The sequence below is a fragment of the Salminus brasiliensis genome, chromosome 21 (assembly GCF_030463535.1).
Source record: "Salminus brasiliensis chromosome 21, fSalBra1.hap2, whole genome shotgun sequence".
In the NCBI taxonomy this organism is placed as follows: Eukaryota; Metazoa; Chordata; class Actinopteri; order Characiformes; family Bryconidae; genus Salminus; species Salminus brasiliensis.
Window position 1 is genome coordinate 10385736 of NC_132898.1, and position 15471 is coordinate 10401206.

Consider the following 15471-nt stretch of genomic DNA (forward strand, 5'->3'; position numbering starts at 1 on the left):
AACATAAAATTGTATTTAATTAATTGTGGCTGTATCATTTTAATCGGCTATATTTGCTTCCTGATGCATTTTTCATAAATGGTTATTACTAGAAACATTTTTTATCTTAATACTAAAAAGTGTTCAGCCACATTATCCCATACTATTCTGACCTGATTCCTACTTGTTTTAGCCACCAGCACTTACGCCGAAAATCCCACAGTCACCTGTAGACAGACTTTTTCTAGTTTTTCACTTTCCATTACTTTATTTTTTTCATGTTATTTTGGTTAAGAATCATCAGGTAAATCTTTAGAATAACAAATGATGATGAAAAGGTTAACTCAAAATGCTTTTCCTTTAATATTTGAAGCGCAAAAAGAAAAAAGAATAAATGCTTCCTATGATTGCACAAGGAAAATAGCAAAATACTTTTTTTTTTTTTCTCATTTTACTGTAACTACATAGTAGTTGGATATCTACTGGTATACATGGTGTTCAGTTATGATTGAGAGCAGACATTTTCAACTCCATTTTATCATAGTGTTACACATGTACTACTTTACACTTCAGTGTAACAGCTATGGTATCTTAAAAGATACATTTGACAAATAACACTCCTTTCTGCTACCTTCTAAAGTCACAATTACAGAGACAGGAAATAGAATATGCATATAATGTATTTGCTTTGCTTTGAGAAAGCACAACAGCCATGTAACGTAAAGCAGGGATTATGACCTAAGTGCAGCCCAATAGAGGTTGCAGCCCAATGAGTTTTGACTTCCCATTCAGCTTTAGATTCCATGCAGAAGCATGAATCTTAAATATTGCATTCATAAGTCACTGCATAGAAAGCATGGGGAACACTGTCTTTTCTGAAATAATGATGAGGGTCATTACACCCTCTTGGCCTTGTGCTTTAAATGTTACTACCAGCATAAAAAAATCTATGGTCCGTCTGTCAATTCTGGCCTGTATCTAAATGTGACAATGCAGATTTCTTTCTAATGCAAGAAATCCAGAACATTTTGCAGGAAGATGCATTTCTTTTCTGAAATTGAACCCTGAACATAATCATCCATTAAAAATAATGCAATTGGAGCTTTTCCATGTAGTAAAATATGACCCCTGTTGGAACTGAACAGAACAAATGTTAATTAAGCTGCATTATGAATAAAACACAAATATAAATCAGACATGTAAACAAATACTGGGTTAATCCATGTGCTGAAAGACTTTAAGGAAAATGTGCAAAAAGAACATTAGAATAGAAATAAAATGTTATTCTTTAGAAGATGACTTCCATGCTGGAAAACAATTATGCTAGGTAGTCATGCAGAGACAAAAATAAAGCCCTTTTGTGAACATTAAAATAAAGGTAAAAGAGCATTACAAAACAAAGGGACAAAGAAACAATCCAGTAGCTTCCACTCACTAGCACATTCTCAGACATTGTTGCCCTTGCATAAGACCACATTTCATAAATCAAACAGATATTTAGCAGATCTTACAGACCTTTCATTTTGTCACATGTATATATCTGACGTATAGTATACATATGTTGAATATATGAATATACTTGATGTACAGTAAATATACTATCATTCAAAAGCTTGGAATTCCCGGCCACATTAAGTCAGTAACCTGTACAGTGTTCATTTAATCATTATAACAGTTCAAAAGGTATTTTAAGAAATTAAATGTAAGAATTCATCAGTCAATTTAGGCTCTTCTGCTGTTTTCGTCATCCTGGACACTGATGCACAAATGACCAAAAGATAAATGTTTTTCAATAAGCTAGCATCAGGCTGACACTGTATTTTAACTTAATTTATTATTAAATAAAATAAATAATAAACAGGCATGTTTTTAAATTAGTTTTTTATTTTAATATTCTTTCCAAAAATATTTTATAAATACATACATTTGAGATCAGTCCAGACAATGTTCAGACAGTGGCAAGTGTTCTTAATATGAAGTAATTTAGTTTCCAGTACTATGATACTACACTTGATATCAAAATCATAATACTGGATTGGTAACCCTTCTGGACACTTTTTTTCAGATTTGTAGTTTTAATCTGTATGTACATTTATCTGCAGCCCAATGAGTTTTGACTAAAATCTTAAATGGTACTAGCATTAGAATATTAATTGATAAATAACACAAAGTATTTATTGTGCTCCAGAGGACAAGAATTGGACTAGTGTACGTAAATATCTGCCTTTCATTTATTCTGATGCATCTGTAACTTGCTACAAATTAATTTTACATTTCTCAGCAATGCTACACTCACACAAGGTGATTTGTTTATATGAACCTTGCAGTAGATATTTTGTATGCCAAATGTAATTACACAATGTAAAGATTCTTAAAAGACTGGCATAGAATCTATTCTTTAAGCTTTTAAAATCTTTGCACTTGCACATCTTTTTTAATCTTGGTTCTTCAGGAAACCAAACATGGTTCCTTGGCAGGGTTCTTCAATTCTGTTCCTGGAGGGCCTGGAGTTCAGCATAAATTGAATTGGAAATTGGGTGTGTTTGAGCTGATAAATGGCCACTGCCCACCAGGGACCAAAAACTGAAAAACCTTGTTCTATGGTATTACTTAAACAACACTTTGTGCATTTAGCATGGTTTCAGTGTGAGTTTCTACATTCTATAAATGCATATATATTGACAACTGACAAATACAGTACCCATACATGAAAATGAATAAATTTTGGCATCAGTCTAGAATTCCCATTTAGTTTTTGAATGAGTGTGTATATATGCTGTATATACTTTTGAATGAGTGTATAAATGCTGTATATATGCCACAGTAATAAATGCTTGGAAATCATGTATGAAGTCCATACTGTTCATCAGATCATACAGGACAACAATTTACTACATGAATTTACTATATGAATGTATACTAACATTTATTTTCTGAAGACATGACCAATGACATAATGATGCATGAAAGGAAGCTCTGAATTTTTGTGTCAATATGTCTTTTTTTTCTTTACCTCCATATTTTCTGGAAGCAAGAAAAAGCCACAATAAGGTAAATGTCATATCACATTTACACTGATTATGTAATTGAATTATACTACAGATCTCTCTGAAAGCAAAAATAAATCTCTGTTTAAAACACCTTGAACTCTTTCACTATCCCTCTTTCTGAAACAATGTCTTTGGCAGGGAAAACAGTCACCATTTTAAAGTGCAGTATTTGACACAGCTATTCGTTTTCAGCTCTAAAGTAATTATCTCAAGACTTTTCACACTCACATGATTATTTCTCAAATCACTAGAAAAAACACTGGACCTACATAAGAATTGGCTTTTACCTAATTGTAATGGCCATAGAATTTCAAAATATTTCTAGAATATTTTTTATTTTACTTACTTTTATTTTTTTTACGTATGTAGGCCGCATCATCTTCAAACGAAAACCAAAGCTGCTAACTTGTGCTAATTTGGCAGAATAAAGCAGTAGCATTTTTTTAGAAATGGGAATACTATGGCTAGTTTCCATAATAGCAGTCCAATAGTAATAGGAATAATCAGCCATTCTTTGTAATGTAGCTGTGTTGCTTTTATCATCCTCAGATGCCATTACTCCTTTATCAAGGCCCTTAGCTCGAACTGTAGTGCTAAGTATTCAGAGCTAGAGTCCCTCTTTATTCTTCACTCTCCTCATCTTCTCCTTTGGTGCCTTTACTCCAGCGCTGGAAGCAGTGGACAGTGGATGCCAGGAAGAAGCTGGCCATGATGGCTGCCACCGACACAGAGATGCCAGAGAAAATGATAATAAGAAAGTCAGTTAGGGTCAGCGTGACCTGGCACTCCCGAAAACTGTCCTGGGAGAGCTGACTCAGTGGCACGCGGCGTCCGTCCATTGGTAAGGAGCACTCCATACTCTCTATACCTGCAGAAGGATAACACAAATAAATCAATGGAGTATAGTGGAGGTCCAAAGACAAAGTAAGTGTTTCTAAATGAATCTTGGCATGAAAGAAAAGTTATTTATAGCTAAATCTAGTATGAAATTGGGAAATAAATAAGTGATTACATAATAATACAAAAATAAACATTACATTTAAAGGGTGATTCATGACACTGCTGCAAAGACTTTTTTCTGGCATTTTAATGGTACATTTACATTGTCAAATGTACACAACCCAGCCTGGACGGAATAGACGGAAACCCCTGGTTTGGGTGTAGTATGTTTAGTTTAGGTTTGATGTAGGTTTAGGTAATAAAATTTCTTTTGCTTTGTATTATGTATCATGTCTGGGTTGCGTCAGTAGGAAACACTGCAGTCAAGCTACCTGCATTTTAAATGTGCATATATGTGTCTGGCTGAAGTCCAGGTCTAAGTCTAAATTTTTTTGTACTCTGTAGCAGTTTGAAAAGAGACGGTGGCTAGTTTCATGTATCAGTGGAGATGTATTGTACTTTTCCTCCTAGTGCCGGGAGCATTGCTTCTGCTGGGGAAGCTATGAATGGGTGGGTTAATTGGCAGTATCAAATTGGCTAGCTGATCAGATTTTATCTGTTAGAAATTAAAATGTTTATTATTTGCATTATTATAGAGATGAAAATAACTGTAGAATCCAGAAATAGCACCGTTTTATGGATCTGCTGATGGAGAAACACCTTTACCAGTCACCCACCAGTTACCAACACCTTCCAATCTTATAGGACATGATAAATCTGTCAGTAAGCAGGTTCTTCTGAATTTCTATTAGCTGTAAAAAATGTTGTCACTATTGAGTATCCTTCTTTTGTGAATTCAAAGTGTAAGCAAATGCTGGGTTAGGAATTGTAGTGGTAATTACAATTGGTAAAAATATATACCTGTTTTAAATATACTACTTTGTTAATAATCTATTAATATATATTAACATTAATGAATAAGATATGCATCAGCTTTAAATTTATAATTAACAAAACATGAACCCACCAGACATAGCAAAACAAAGTCAGAGGCCAATTATTGATTAATATTATAATATATGTTATCATGATTGGCTGATAACATATTATAATATATGTTATCATGTACCACTGTCCATTGTGTCAGAACTGTAGAAAAGGAACTGCAACACACATAATTTAGGATGAGAGCTGTGATGGCAAATGTGGAAACATATAAGATCTTAATCTCTGCTTCCCAAAAAATAAATATTCCTCAAGGTTGACAGCTTAACCTTGTAATGACAGATCTCGCAACAACTAGCCACGCTACAACCACCATGCTACAACCACTACCAGTGTCAACAGCATTTCTGAACTTCATTTAGGACTATCAGTTTGTTCAGTGCAAGAATATAAAAACTATTCTGGCTAAAATGCACAAGCAATTACTGCTAAATGTGGTCAATAGGCAATGAGAGAGAAAAACTCAGAGATGGATGGACACTTTCCTGCATAGATTCTGTGACGTTCTGCTTGACACAAGGCTCTGACAATACAATAATGGAAGATGATTTTGCAAGACTGAGAATCTTGTAAGACTATGTGGAAGATTGCAACTAGATTGCAATAACATTTTCCATCATGCTCCTGGTGGGAATTTACAAGAAGAGAAACAGTTGAACAATGAAGCTGAAACAAAAAGCTTTTGGCCACAAATGCCTTTGTGTGCGCAGTAGTTTGTTCGGAACAAAAGTCACAACCACTTTGCTGCTCTGTCTGGTGCTACAGAGAGCTTACCTATTGGTTATTCACAACATTCATGTCACGATTTGCAGGTACCAAGACTAAAATTTAGTTTTTTTTTTTTTCAGAAAGTCAAGAAAAAAGACACCTATCCTAACCACCTTTCACATGATTTTGTCCCGATATTGGAAATTTTCTGCATCAGTAAAATAGCTTGAAAGATCACTTGGTGTAAGGCCGGCATATCGCACACCGGAGACTCAAGACTTGTATGAGGGCATAACCTAACATGGAAAGCACTAATCGACAGCAAAGACATGAGTGGGACAAAAATATGTAACCTGGAGATTTACAGATTTTACCAATGATTAAAAAAAAATTAAAACTTTGGTTTCAAGGTATCTCCTCATTTAAGCAGACAGAAGTCTTGTCTTGTCTGACTGGAAATAACTGCCTGAGGACATGGCAAAGATGTCCAAGTGGTGAACAGACCTATAGGGATGGGATGCACCCATACAAAGTCCATAATTCATGGTTTAAAAAAAAAAACAGGTCATAACGTCATCAGCCCTTTAAGAAAAGCTTTATAGCACAGATTAAATCAAAGAACATGGAAGAACACACAGTTCAGGGTTCAGTCAAAGAAGCTAGTTTTTCCATATTAAAGATGACTAAACGTTTATAACAAGAATCTGTTTAATATGGGCCTGTCTATCTGCATGTCTGCATCTATCTATTTAATGCACTAAAAACATACTCTGCATAAAACACTGTTCACTCTTACAGTTATAGCATCGCTTGTGTGTGTGTGTGTGTGTGTGTGTGTGAGAGAGAGAGAGAGAGAGAGAGAGAAAGAAAAAGAGAGGGAGGGAGGGATGTACTGGAGCTATATACAGCTCAAGCCTGCAGTTTGTGTGGGATAGTTGCTTACTAGTACAGATGAAGTATGAATTTTCTATATGCTTCTGATGCTCACTATTACAGTGCATTACTGCTCTAGAATTCAGTATCCATGAAGGCATATTATACAATTTTGCATAACATTTAAAGGTTGTGCAAATCATGAACACTGGGCTGACAAAAAAAAAATGCTTTCAAGCATTGCTCACACATTTGCACTTGACCTAGAATTTCTTCCATTTGTCACTGTGACAGATCATGTGTCAACAGCTTTCTACATCTAGTCATAGGTCATATCAAGTCCTATGACCTACAAACATGCTCTTTGTATAAGCACCAGATTGCTCAGCAAAAAAGGTACTTAAGGTGTTCATTACCATTAATCAGTTTATTTCAAACCATTACAAATCTTTTATAAGGATAGTCTTACTATAAAGTGTAAAGTATCCATAATTCAGCAGTTGGCATATGTACATTTCAACAAAGATAAAATAATAAAATCAAGACTGTGTTCAGAAAGGAAATTATTAATATTATTATTATTATACCCAAACATACCAGAAATACTTATTGAAAGAGTTGAAATGTAATAACATTTCACAGGATTTGTTTTTGTAGTATTATTATTATTTTACAATTCTGTTTATTGGGTTGGCAAGATACAGAAATTGACACATTTGAAAAAGAGATGTATACATTTTTCAGCAAGTTCTCTCAAGATATCCCTAAGATGCCATCCAGGCCCAGACTGTACAATTACACCCTCTAGAGAACTCTAGAGACACACCATATACAGACCTAGAATCTCTGGAACAACGAAGCCAACCATACAGCTTGGCGTAGCAAGGATAATTCTTGGCAACGAGAATGTCAGCGTGAGCTCCCTAAGTACCCCAGCCTCAGGTGAATCTAATCGCTGAAACAAAAACACACGTGATTACTGAAACCAATGAACGTGAACCTAAGAGTCCTTGAACTTGAAGCCTGTGGACCGCGGCTCGGGACCACCCCCGGGGCGGGCGACGTGACGCAGACCTGACACCCTCACCCACCGTCACTTGGTATGACCTTAAATTAACTCAGATATACTCACAGGATACTTTTTATTGTAATGATTCATATTATGGAAAATTATAATGCAGTTCCTTCAAATGAAACATGATTACATTTTACATACACGAAAGGCCCTAAAGCAGAATTCTGGGCACCATGCATGATCAGTATTTAGTAACACAAGTCATTTAATGGGAATTTTCTCCCATTCTTCCTTGCAAAAGGCTTCTAGTTCTGTGAGATGTTTAGGTCAGGACACTGTAAGGGACCAGCTTGAGTTTAAAATCATTATCCTGTAGTAAATTTCTTTTTATCATCAGCTTTATACATGTGGTTTGATGTTTCCAGAATTTGCTGGTATTTAATTGGACCTCTCTTTGACTGTCAAGTGTTAAACATTTAACTTTGAACTGATAGTGTTACTATATTGGTCACATGATTTGTATCCAAAATGTATCAACATTGTTTAGATGTTCCTTTGAAAATCCCAGATCATTAAGGTTGGTCAACAGCAACAATTGGCCCAACTAGTGGGCAGTGTTCAGGAGCTCATGAAGCTGGTCCAGGCTTCGCTTGAGCCCACTAGTCATCCCAGCCAAATCACCCCTATCCCTTAGCACTTACCCGGTCTGTAAACCAGAAGCGTACTTTGGCGATCCAGAGCTCTGTGAGGGGTTCCTGCTCGTTTTTTTTAACAATCTTAGGCATCTGGCACTGATAAGGCCAAGATGGCCTTCGTGGTCTCTTGTCTCACGGGTAGGGCTCTGGATTGGGCCACTGCTACATGGGAAGACATGCAAGAGAGAAGCTTCCCGGAATTCCTGAGTGAATTCTGGGCGGTGTTCCAGCACCCAAGGGAAGGGCTCTCAAAAGGCGATCTACTGCTCCGGTGTACCCAGGGTGATCGTACAGTCGCTCACTATGCCCTCGATTTCCACACCCTGGCCACCGGAAGCGGATGGAATCTCTTGGGACCCTGTTTCGCGATGGGTTAAACCCGCGGATTCAGAGGGAGCTGGCATGTCGAGATGAGAAGCTCGACTTTAACCCATTGGTCACTTTGTCCATCTGGCCCAACCAGCTACTGAGCCACTTCATCTAGGTCTCAGACCTAGTCCACTTACAAGTCCGCTTACAATTTAGTGTGCATCAGAGAGGGGGATGAGTGGAAGATGGCTTTTCTCACCACCAGGGGGCATTACCAGTACCAGGTTATGCCAACGCCCCCTCCATCTTCCAGTCACTCATCACTGATTTCCTGAAGGACCACCTCGGGCACTTTGTTGTGGCATTTTGGTGTACTCCCCGAGGTCCTGACCAAACTCGGGGCTAGTCATCTGTATGTGAAGCTGGAGAAATGCGCTTTCCACCTGCGCAGAGTCAGCCTCTTAAGGTATGTCATTAGCAAACAGGGTGTGCTCATGGACCAAGCCAAAGTCCAGGCTGTTCTAGACTGGCCCACTCCTTCCACTGTCAAAGAAATCCAACGATTCCTGGGCTTTGCCAATTTTTATCGCCTCTTCATTAGAGATTTCAGTACTCTAGCCGCTCCCATTACGTCCCTCCTAAAAGGGCCCCCCAAGAGTGTGTCCTGGTCTTCACAGGCGGAAACACGTCTCACCTCAGCCCTGTTGTTGAAACACCCTGACTACGGGGTAGGAACTCTTTGTGCTCAAGATGGCCCTAAGCGAATGGTGTCATTGGTTAGAGGGAGCAGCTTTTCCCTTTCTGATGATAATGGACCACAAGAAACTAGAGTACCTACGCCAGGCCAAGATACTCAACCCTCGACAGGCCAGGTGGTCCCTGTTTTTTGAGCGCTTTCGATTCGCCATCACTTATAGGCCTGGTCCTTCCTGGCTTCGACAGTCTCTGTTCATGCAATTCGTTGGGATGTAGACAGGGACATTGCCCAGGCCCTCGCCACTACGGAAGTACCTGCCTCGTGTCCCATGGATCGGATCTATGTACCCAGACCCTTCAGAGGAAGACTGGTTACCTGGGCACACTCATCTCCCTCCTTCGGCCACCCAGGAGACCCGCACTTTCCAGCTTCTCTCCCCAAAGTACTGGTGGGAGAGTATACATGCAGATTTGCACTCCATAGTGGCTTCCTGTAGCACGTGCGCACAGTGTAAGACCCCCAAGACTCTCCCATCAGGTAAACTCATACCCTTGCCGGTGCCCGAGCGCCCTTGGTCTCACCTGGCCGTGGACTTTGTCACCGATCTGCCTGTGTCAGAGGGACACACTGTTGTTATGACCATCATGGACAGGTTTTCGTAGGGGGTGCACTTTATGCCTTTTGCTGCACTACCCTCTGCTATGCAGACCACCAAAGGCTCTGGTGGACAACGTCCTTCGCTACTTTAGCATCCCAGAAGACATCCTGGCAGACCGGGGCAGCCAGTTCACGTACAAGGTCTGGTGGGCCATCTGCGAACATCTGGCGGTGATATTCCGAAGTGAGGCTCACACTCACCCCCAGATGTTCGCAGAAGGCCTACCAGACCTTGGATGGGAACTGGCTGACCAATCAGTGCGAGCGCACCAACCAAGAGCTGGGGAAATTTCTCCATCTGTACTGTTAAGTACCCCAGTGACTGGTTCAAGTACCTCGTCTGGGCTAAGATGGCCCAGAATTCTCTAAGGTGTGTATTGTTTGTTAGTTTTGTCCCTTAGTTGCTGCTGCCTTGAGTTCTCCCCTTGTTTGTAGATCCCATCTTGTGTTGCCCTGCCTTTCCTGGTGTTTCCTGTTTTTTCACTGTCCCGCCTGACCAGGCATGACATTGGCACTAAATGAAGCCACCCCACACGTTGTAATTATGTACATATCAGGCAGATATCTTCTTTTAAGATTCTCTACATTAATATATCCAATCTGGTCAGAAATAAGAATGCATTTATACAGATTTATATTTATAGGCCTCCAAGGCCCTACTCCAATTTTTTTTTTTTTTAAAGAATTTAGTAATTTTCCATTAACAAAGGCGGTTGCATCAATCTTAGATTCTGTCTGCATCATCCAAAATGTAACTGGACCCACACATTACTGTAATCATACCTTAAATCTGGTCTTGACCCTGGGTGTTAGCATTGATAATCTAAAAATTCCCCCTGAAAGCTCAGTAATATCAGACCATTACCTAATTTCCTATGAGCTATATCTTAGGCAAAATGTTCATTTGTCCCCCTGCCATTATCTAAAGCGCGCAATAACCCCAATAACCGCACTACAATTTACTGAAAACCTTCCAGACCTATCGACCTCAGCTTACACTCCGATAGATGTCAGATAGATGGTCTAGAAAATACCCTTCGATTCACCTTAGACAAAGTGACACCACTTAAATGTAAAATGAGAAGGCAAAAAAAGCTTGCACAGTGGTAGTGATCAAAGTCATCCCTTAAAACAAACTAGAGCAAAAATGGCAGACAACCAAACTAGAGGTGTTCCACTCTGCCTGGAAAGACAGCCTTAGTGAATATAGAAAGGCTTGCTTAGCATATTTGGCCTCGCTGATCAAGAATAACAAAAACAATCCCAGAGTACTTTAGTGAGATCTCTAAACTTACTAAAAGCCAGGCAGATACTCAACCCCAGATCCCAGCTACTTTAACCAGTAATGTTTTTATGGACTATTTTAATAATAAAATAGAAAATATTAGACAACCAAACCAACCCTCCTTATTAAATTAAATATGGTCGTCACCTGGTGTAGCTGATTTAGAGCATAGCTTAGTTAGAACAAAGAACAAAGACTGGAACCCACTACCCACAGTCAGAACTAGAAAAAAATATTTCCTCAGCAAATTGTACAACCTGTACACTCGACCCAATTCCCTCAAAAATACAAAAATAAATACAATCATAATCAGACCTCTTAACAATAGTAAATTTATCTTAGCTTAGGGCATGCACCAAAAACCCTTAAATTAGCAGTCACAAAACCTTTGATCAAGAAGCCATATCTTGATCATAGTGTACTGTGAATTACAGACTCATCTCCAATTTAACATTTATATACAAGATATTAGAAATTATGAATTACAAGTGATGCACACTTCTGTGGCCCAAAATAACATGTATGAGAAATTCCAGTCTGGATTCAGACTCAATCATAGCAGATGATTTAGGGCCTCTGAGTTCTTTGCCATGAGGTGCCATGTTAAATGTCCAGTGGCCAGTATTAAGAAATTGTAGCCAAAGCACCAAATACCACTATAAAAGCTGTACACTGACTACTCAGTTTTAATCCAAGTTTTATTTCCATCATGTTGTCCCATGAAAAGATAAAATATTTGCAGAAATGTGAGCGGAGTACTCACTTTTGTGAGATACTGTATGTCCATTTTGAAAAGTTATCAGAAGTCAACAGTTACACCATTATGTCCGCATGGTAAAGCATTCAAACATGGCAGTTACAGGTTGCTAAATGTCATTTGAAGTTAGATTATCAGTAAAAGCTAAAATGAAGTCCACAGGGAGCACAAACCATTGAATTTCTTCTCTATTTTGAAAATATGGCTTTGCAATCTCCAAGTATGATCTTAATGATTTCCTCTCCACATTTAAGAAGCATGGAAGGGAAGCAGGGCTTGTGTGATAGTCTATACTTACGTGTCATCCAAACTCACAGGAGGCAAAAAAAAGATAAATGGTTTCTATTTATATTCACAGAGCTCTTTCCTGTGTAAGCTCATCCCCTTTACTAGACTCAGGCAGTGGCCTCTCGGTCCTTCTGGGGCTGTTTGGTCTGTCCATGTGTCTCCAACCTGTCTCTGCAGGTTGATTAATGCCACTTACGACCCAAAGTTTGCCTGTTTAACATATGGCTCATATTTGGGTCTTTACCTTACCCCCTTCTTTCAAGAGGCAGCAGTGACTGGCTGTGTTTTTATGAAGCAGAACGCATCAATGTCTTTATGATCTATGAACTGGGCTGCCTTATGATTTATTCCAGAAGCCATGTTCCCGTACTTATAGTACAGTCTGGATATATGTAAATGACCTGGGATATGAATGTTGTAAAATGAGCAAAAGGCTTTCAGTTATGTCTTATATCTCTAATATATCAGTTCTAAAGGACATGCCTGATGTTGACAATCCAGGTAAAATGCATCATGCAGGGGTTAGAATTAGGCTGGTATGTGAACCCTTTAAATGGGTCTATGGCAAACTGACTCTGTGCACAAAATGTAGTACATCAGAAGTTTTGTAAAGTACCTTATGTGGACATTAAGCTGAAAAAAGCAGTCTGTTTTAAACAGTTTGTTTAAGCCTTTATTGTTTTCTTGTTTTTGTTTAAGGTAAAATACAAGGTGGCAAGTTAGACCAGAGATGTGAGAAAATCCCCTATTTTGAAATAAAATCTTCCCTTAATTCAAGTACCATTGGCCAGACTGCACAAGTACCATTGGCCAGACTGCACACTTTCCCAATGTGCCTTAAGACCACCACCATCGTCCCCGTGCCGAAGAAGTCCATGGTGTCCTGCCTCAATGACTACCGTCCCGTAGCTCTCACGCCCATCATCATGAAGTGCTTCGAGAGGCTAGTCATAAGGAACATCAAGACCCAACTGCCCTCTTCATTGGATCCCCTGAATCTAAAGGAAAACTATAATAATGAAACTAAATGGCACGTAACTGCAGTGGCCACTTTTTTTGTGTAATATCTGACGCAACCTGACACATACTTACAATCAGGGCTAGTACAACCAGCACCAACGTATATCAGTTCAGAGACTGCTGTGTTTTTGTGTTTACAGAAACATGGCTAACAATCTCCACTCAGGACTGATGATGCTGCTGAAGGCTGAACAGTGCGGTAAGACTCGAGGTTGTGGCTCCTAAATTCCTCCACCATGTGGACTTTGTAACAAGGGGGTGCTTTAGTCTTTGTGGAATCGTGGCTTAGCGACAACATTCCAGACAGCGCCATTCAGCTAGACGGGCTAGCCTCGTTCAGAGCGGATAGGAGCGCGGCTCTGTCCGGGAAGACCCGCGGAGAAGGCGTGTGTGTTTACATCAACACGGAATGGTGTAACAACGCTGTGACTGTCGCTAAGCACTGCTCTCCGTTGGTGGAGTTTATCATAGTCAAGTGCAGACCTTTTTATTTAGTACGGGAATTCTCTGCCGTGCTGATAACCACCGTGTACATACCACCTAGTGCTAATGCTAATGCTAAGGAGTCACTGTGGGAACTGCACGGGGCCATCAGCAATCTGCAGACCAAACATCCAGACGGACTGTTCATTGTCGCCGGAGATTTCAACCATGCAAATCTCAGGTCAGTCCTCCCTAAATTCCATCAACATGTGGACTTTGCAACGAGAGGAGCGAACGCGCTGGACCTTGTTTACACAAACATCCCCAGCGCGTACCGGGCAGAGCCCCACCCCCACCTCGCGTTCTCGGACCACATGTCTGTGTGGCTGACTCCAGCTTACACACCCCTCCTCAGACGCTCCAGACCAGTTCAGAAGCAGGTGAAAACCTGGCCGGCAGGAGCCATCTCTGCCCTTCAGGACTGTTTTGAGTGCACTGCATGGGACATGTTCAGGGAGGCTGCAACTGAAGGCGACTCTGTTAACTTGGAGGAGTACACAGCATCAGTCACTGGCTATATCAGCAAGTGTATTGATGATGTCACTGTCTCCAAGACCATCACCACACGCCCAAACTAGAAGCTGTGGATGACTCCTGAGGTGCGTGCGCTACTGAGGACCTGCGACTTGGCCTTCAGAGTGGGTGACAAGACGGCCCTGAGGAAAGCAAGAGCCAAATTGTTACGAGCCATCCGAGAGGCAAAGCGCACACACGCCCAGAGAATCCACAGCCACTTCAAGGACACGGGTGACACACGGCGCATGTGGCAGGGCATCCAGGAAATCACAAACTACAGGACAATGCCACCGTCCAGTGACAGTGATGCCTTCCTCCCTGATGCCCTGAACGACTTTTATGCATGGTTTGAGGCACAGAGTAACACGTCAGTGAGAAAGATCACGCCCAAGCCGGACGAGCAGGTGTTGTGCCTGACTGCAGTGGACGTGAGGAAAACTCTGCGCAGAGTCAACCCAGGGAAAGCTGCAGGACCATACAACATCCCCGGCAGAGTGCTCAGAGAGTGTGCAGACCAGTTGACAGATGTTCTCACGGACATCTTCACTTTCCCAATGTGCCTTAAGACCACCACCATCGTCCCCGTGCCGAAGAAGTCCATGGTGTCCTGCCTCAATGACTACCGTCCCGTAGCTCTCACACCCATCATCATGAAGTGCTTCGAGAGGCTAGTCATAAGGAACATCAAGACCCAACTGCCCTCTTCATTGGATCCCCTGCAATTTGCATATTGTCCCAACCGCTCCACGGACGATGCCATCACCACCACCCTTCATCTCTCCCTTACCCACCTGGAGAAGAAGGACACCTACGTCAGAATGCTGTTCATAGACTTCAGTTCAGCATTCAACACCATCATCCCACAGAATCTCACCAGGAAGTTAAGCCTGCTGGGCTTCAACACCCCCTCTGCAACTGGATCCTGGACTTCCTGACAGGGAGGCCCCAGTTAGTCCGGTTCGGGGACAGCAGCTCCAGCACCATCACCATGAACACTGGGGCACCCCAGGGCAGTGTACTGAGTCCTCTGTTGTTCACCCTGCTGACTCATGACTGTGTTGCGAAACACAGTTCTAACAGCATCATAAAGTTCACCGATAATACAACTGTGCTTGGTCTCATCAGCAAAGGCGACGAGTCAGCATACAGAGAGGAGGTGCAGCAGCTGACAGACTGGTGTACAGTCAACAACCTTCACTGGAATGTAGAGAAGACCAAGGAAATGGTTGTTGACTTCAGGAAATCAAGACAAGAC

The 15471-nt window shown here is 40.7% G+C and overlaps 1 protein-coding gene across 1 annotated transcript in view; it reads right to left on the minus strand.

Annotated features, from left to right (window-relative positions):
* Window positions 1-318: 318 nt before the first annotated feature.
* The window catches only part of LOC140543173 (leucine-rich repeat-containing protein 38), a 38985-nt gene continuing 23832 nt past the window's right edge, over window positions 319-15471 (minus strand). The window contains exon 3 of the mRNA XM_072666205.1: window positions 319-3897. Coding sequence (XP_072522306.1) covers window positions 3650-3897 — 248 coding nt within the window. The 3' untranslated portion in view covers window positions 319-3649. The remainder of the gene's footprint in view (window positions 3898-15471) is intronic.